This window comes from Triticum dicoccoides, chromosome 4B, assembly GCF_002162155.2.
Source record: "Triticum dicoccoides isolate Atlit2015 ecotype Zavitan chromosome 4B, WEW_v2.0, whole genome shotgun sequence".
In the NCBI taxonomy this organism is placed as follows: domain Eukaryota; kingdom Viridiplantae; phylum Streptophyta; class Magnoliopsida; order Poales; family Poaceae; genus Triticum; species Triticum dicoccoides.
The window spans coordinates 633,502,358-633,508,547 of NC_041387.1; the positions used below are offsets into that span (position 1 = coordinate 633,502,358).

The window sequence follows — 6,190 nt, forward strand, 5'->3', positions numbered from 1 at the left end:
GTCACCTACGGTAGTAAGCCGACAGTGAGCCGTCGGGCATGTTATTGTGACCAGCTGGCTCATCTTAGCCCGACGACATTTATAGCCGACGGTTCCTCGTCGAGCATTTACTCTCCGACGGTTATTGCTTCCCATCGGTTTTCAAAGTAGTCGACGGTACATTTGTCCCGCTGGACTTATTTATGACCGTGAGGAGAACCAAACCGTCAGCTCATTAGATGGTCGACAGTGTATATGGCCTTTCAGGAAACCTGTTAGCCGAGGGTGAGCGAACACCGCCAGAAAACCTGTTAGTCAAGGGTGAGCAAACACCGTCAATTTATAAATTCACCAACAGTCTGAAGTCCCCATTGGCATTCTCTATAACCGAGACATATTTTCCACCATAGGTCATTACTCACCCCTCGTATATTTCTTTCACCAAGGGGTGTTTCATTCCATCTCATACACAAGCACAAGGTATTGAGTTGCATCCAAATTGCATTAACCATAATTATCAAATGTCGAATGCAGAAAAAAATAGTAACTGAGATAGGCCACATTTTGCATAAGATAAATTGTCCACTAAGACAAATTTGTCCATAAGATAATAAAGTGTTTCAAATATCTAACACAACTACATTTTGACATGACTTGAAGATCATTAGATTTTATAGCCAATCATCATCATCGCCATCGCCACCGCCATAGCCATAGCCATAGTCATCCTCATCTCCATAGTCATCATATTCCCCATCACCATAGTGATCATAGTGCTCATCACCATACAGATCACCCTCGCCATAGTTACCATATCCCCCATTGCCATAGTCGTCGTCCTCATCATCATTTCCATGACTCGTACTGCCTCCAGTCCTGCTTCCCATTCCCTAAGTAATGACAAGACTAGTTGTCAGTATAATGTAGCTGAAATTTAAGTGACCTACAGGGATCAAACTTAATTGTTCTAATTGACAGGTCATCTGCGAACTGCTATATGACAGCATGATTATCCAACAATATGATGCCTATTCACCTTTCGTTCCTTCACATGAAATTTTCAGAGGAAACATGAAACAGCAGGAACACATTCCATACACATTTACCAAGTACTGTGCATATCTATCTGCAACCCCATTATCAACAGTGTTTACATTTCGTAGTCACATGACAAAGCCGAATTAGTAAACTAACAGACCACTATTGGCTAGTTTGGGCATATAGTAAACTAATTAAGAATGGCATGTACAAAGAGCATAAACTAGCAGCATGTGCCCCAAGGTGAAATAATATTTGCATGTATATGTATTATAATTGAAATGCATATGTACAGAGACTTTATCGAACATGGTACAATGCTTAGATAAAGGAAGAGTATCCGTAAGAAAAATATTCCGGATGGTTAGCCTAAATGCTTTCATGTCTACTAATTCGTTCCCTGCGACCTCAATAAATTATACATGAAGTACAAATAAATTATTGTTCATACTATCATATTTTTCCTATTAATGATTTTTTAATTAACATGGTTCAGTTTATCTAGTTTTGCACATAAGAAATGATAGCGAATTTAGATATGCAAGCAAACAAGGCATATGTACAGAGATACAAGCAAACAAGGCATATGTACAGATAAACAAGCATGACAACTGTAGGCTATCAAGTGTGGTCTTCACTGCATTTTTTTTCTCATAGATGTGCAGATAAACTTGTCCTATCAACCATCAAGTATTTACATGCAGCATCAGTCATTTCTCTTGGGTGATATAATCCTTTAGAGGAATGCGCCAATATAGTTAACCATGCATTTCTTTTCTAAATCTGTAATTAAAATATATGAAGGATCTACATCTGCTGCTACTTTCCATGACCAAAAATACTGCACCTGACTTGCACACACAAATTCTCTCTTGATGTGCTAATACATATGCAAAGACAAACACATAAATAGTGGAACAAGGAGAGGTAATCCCCAGACTTGCGAGCACGACGACAATGAACTAACCTTTTCGGTTTGGTGTTGAGGCACATCACCTCGTCCCCTTTGAAATCCGCCTTCAGAATATGATGGAGACTATGTATCATACACAAAAGAAACATTACTTAATGGGTTCAATTGCTAAAAGCCTACAATTCAGATGGGTATAACTTACCAAGTCATCTGTTGCTGATTGCATTATGCCATCAAAGTCGACTCCCCCTTTCTCAGCCAAAGACTACAAACATCAGCATGTCAGCACATACCTATTCACTCAGACTCTAATTTACAAGAGAAGATAATATTACCTGAACAACAAGCTCAATGCCTCGAAGACGCTTGATCTCCTGCTTCAAATATTTGTTTTCTCTTTCTAGACGCTCCTCCTTAGCAGATTGCACCGGCTGTGAGGCCATCGCCCTTTTAGACTTAAACTTCGCCTTCTATGCTTTGCTAAACAACTCATTAGCAATTCCCAGCCTGCCATGTGGCATTCTGCCTGCTGCTTCGTAGATGATTTGTCCATCTAAATCCGGGTGCTCCTCTTCCCAATTTTCTCCATGGGCATTTTTCATTGCCTTATCAAAATCCTCCTTTTCAAATTAAAATTAATGGTAAACTGCAGTGTTATGCACATAGTTCTCATGATGATTATAATGAACTAAGTTGCAATATTTTACTGACCCAATGATCAGCAGTTCTTTGACTGCATATCTGCTCTTCATTAGTCCCTCGATGCAATTTGTGCGTGTGAAGCCAAGCACCAGAAATTCCAGGGTCTTTCCCGGTTTTGAGTTTCTGCATTTCAAGAGTGTGACACATCATCCAATGTAAATGAAACTTCCTTATTAAACAGTAAGCACAAAGATGTTTGACGAAAATAGTACCAGAAATTGACGTGTGGCGACAACATTTCTAGCACCACTGCAATGGAAGACCGTGTCCCCATTAGCAAGTCTGTTCCTTTTGTTGGTTAAAGATAACCCTCTAAATTCAGTACTACTCCAGTGCTCACATAGTAGACGCCAACCAACGTCTGTACCAAAGTCAACTCTCTTTGCAGCAATTAAAGCTTCCTGAGTTGGCCAGCGGTTACCGTCCTCATCCTCTTCTGTTAGTTCTGTAGGCAATTGTCCCTTCTTCTTTAATCTTTTGATGGCTGCTGCCTTTTCCTCATGTAGCATCTGCTTCACTTTCCTAGTTAAGTTCTCCTCCAAAACACCATCTGCCTTCTCTTGCTCCGATGGGTCACACTTGAAACGCCACTGCCAAAAACCATCCCAAAACATTTTTTGTTAGTTACTAGTGCATTTGTGGAAGTGAGCATATGCATAATCATCAAAGCTTCCAACACTTCATAGATAAACCAAGTAGTTTTGTCATGGTTGTGACCAAAATAAAGAATTTTAACTACCACCTATCCACCAGTTTTAGACTTCTTATGTCTAAATATAATATGTTCACCTATGTTTCAGAATTCTAAGTACTAGAAAAACTGATTCAAAATTCTCAAAGCATTGTGCGCATATACTTACCCAAAATTCTTCCACTATTTTGGAAGCTGCTGTTCTTACTTCTGGACCAGGGGACCACTTGTAGTCCTCCCAACACAATACCGGTTTCTGGTCATTTTTTGGACCAATTGGCGGTGGATACATCTGGCGCACTAAGGCACCTAGCACCGTTGATGGATCACGAGCGCTGTATGGGTGCCTTTCCCATGCCCTGTTATAAATAAAGATCAAATGTAGTTAGCACATGAACATTGCTCCAACAAGTAAAGCAATTGGAATATTTAATACTTACATGCCAACGGGAACTATAAGCGGTCGGTCAATTTCCTCTAGTCTGAGACCGGCTGAAGTCCTAGTTCTTGGTGTTCTAGGCTTTTTAGCCTGTATAGTTGACTGAGTTGATCCATTGTTTCCTACGGAGGCACTAGAAGAAGACCTGTTCGACCTAGCCATTGAGACACGCCTATGATGCAAGCGGGTCATCCTATTTACATAGTGACAAATGCATTCTTATTAGCCACATAAAAAATAATTAGTAGATGATTACCAAAGGCATGATAGTAGAAGAAGAGAACAACAGAAAACATTATGTAACAACTAAACTAGAAATACTATCAAACATAATATATTATTCAATAGTTGTGTCACTAAATCACTATGTAATATGTATTACTACCAATAGTAAACATACTATATTATTCACTAGTTGTGCCACTATATAATATTTATTGGTACCAAGACAGAAAATGACAAGTGCAAAAGCTATAAATGTTCAGTAATCATCATTGTCATATTCAGAGTCATGCTCTATTGCATCATCCTCATCTTCGGTGTCATATGTCTCTTCTTGTCCTTCCTCTTCAGGTAAATCTTCTTCTTCCTCATCAGTACTCTCGTCCAATTCATCTTCTGAAGATTCTTCTCCCTCATAATTATTGCCTTGATTTTCTATTACATAAATTTCAGAGGGATCAAGCTCCACATCATCTGACTCCTTTCTTGGCTCAGTAGATTCATCAACAAATTTGCCACCATCTACAGAAAAACTACCCAGCTGACCACCTTCCTGGAAATATTCATCTGTAGTAGATGGGTCATTTGCGCAGTCATCAAAGTTACTCAAGCTGGTACTTGGCTGAATAGTGTAAACAACCCTCCAATCACGAAGATCTCTCCTGGAGGATGCGTAATGCAAGTAATAAGCTTGCGTAGCTTGGTGAGCCATGGCAAATGGTTCAAAATTACTTAGCCTTGAAGACCACTTTATCTCCACCAAACCTAATTTTGCATTTGGCTTCACACCCTTGATGGGGTCAAACCAACGGCATTTGAAGAGTACCATCTCAATTTTTCTACCAGCTGTGAAGGATACTTTGATAATTTCCTCAATGACACCATAGTACTCAAGTTGTTCAGTCTCTGAGATGAAGGATGACAAACAAACCCCTGTGTTCACCGTTTTCAACCTTCTACGTTTTTTCTCAGATATCTCTGATCTAAAGCGAAAGCCATTCACATCATAGGAGCTATAGGAATAGGCTCTAGAGCTGCATCCATTAGCTAAATTCCACAAGTCCTCATCAGAATTGGGATCTTCTTTGCACTACAATGAAATGAAAAGAAAAACTCAGATTATGAAACATAGTAGTAGTTGAATCGTGAGGATATAATGCTAATTAAAATGTGCTTACAGCAATCTCGAACCATTCCACAAATTCGGATGCCATCATTTCATCAAGGCCCTCCGATGGCAAGTTTGGATGACTTGCATATTTTTCATCTTCATATGTTCTGCAAATTCGCGTATGATTATAAACATCTTGCACACTTCAATTCTAAAATTACAAATTATTCATCACTTACTCACGAAATCTATCAACAGCAGAGCAGTTAGTCAAAATGTACAGCCTTGCTGCATTCAACTCTTCACGCGATAGTTCTCGAGCAATAGGCCTCCCATGTAGGTTTCCAACATGCTGAAATACATCTAAGGTGCAACCATCATTCTGCACGCGTGTTCCTCCATTATTATATCGAGGATTCTTCTTCCATATTGTGCGAACATGATCACTAAAGTAAAGAGAAACACAATTCGTGATCTCCTGCACAATACAAGCTTCAACGATTGAACCCTCCACTCTTGCCTTGTTTCGCACTTTTAAACGAAGATAGTGCATTGCCCTATAACAAAATATTAGAAGTTTCAGCAATAAATGAAATAAATATATCAAAACACAATGTACAGATCAATGTTATATAGTCTAACATACCTCTCAAAAACATACATCCAACGATATGCCACAGGGCCGCCAACCCTTGCCTCATATGGAAGATGCACTATCAGGTGTTGCATTACATTGAAGAAGCCTGGTGGGAACATTTTCTCAAGCTTGCATAATAGAACAGGAACCTCCTCCTCAAGTTCACGCATCCGTTTTGGAGCAATTTCTTTGGCACACAATTGCCGATAAAAAAAACTTAACTCTGCTATGACCTTCCATTCAGGTTCTGGGATGAAGCCTCGTAGGGCAACTGGCAAGAGGCGCTCCATGATGATGTGGTGGTCATGGCTTTTCAGCCCAATGAATTTGTTTTTACTCAAGTTGACAGTTTTACTCAAATTAGCAGCAAACCCATCAGAAAACTTCACTTCTTTAAACCACTTAAGGATGGTCATTCTATCTTCCTTTCTGACACAATATTTCGCTCGAGGTTTCTT

The 6,190-nt window shown here is 39.5% G+C and overlaps 2 protein-coding genes across 2 annotated transcripts; both read right to left on the reverse strand.

Annotated features, from left to right (window-relative positions):
* Positions 1-532: 532 nt before the first annotated feature.
* On the reverse strand, positions 533-2,682 carry LOC119294099 (aspartate and glycine-rich protein-like). Its single transcript, XM_037572362.1, has 5 exons — positions 2,642-2,682; positions 2,266-2,550; positions 2,133-2,195; positions 1,985-2,053; positions 533-869 (listed from the first exon to the last, which is right to left on the reverse strand). Exons 2-5 carry the CDS (start codon positions 2,371-2,373, stop codon positions 651-653), a joined length of 459 nt encoding a protein of 152 aa, XP_037428259.1. The 5' UTR covers positions 2,374-2,550; positions 2,642-2,682; the 3' UTR covers positions 533-650.
* Positions 2,683-4,243: 1,561 nt separating this feature from the next.
* LOC119292925 lies at positions 4,244-5,396 on the reverse strand. The gene is made up of 3 exons (XM_037571576.1): positions 5,335-5,396; positions 5,163-5,262; positions 4,244-5,074 (listed from the first exon to the last, which is right to left on the reverse strand). The coding sequence occupies exons 2-3, from the start codon at positions 5,199-5,201 to the stop codon at positions 4,244-4,246; spliced, it is 870 nt and encodes a 289-aa protein (XP_037427473.1). The 5' UTR covers positions 5,202-5,262; positions 5,335-5,396.
* Between the last annotated feature and the right edge of the window lie 794 nt (positions 5,397-6,190).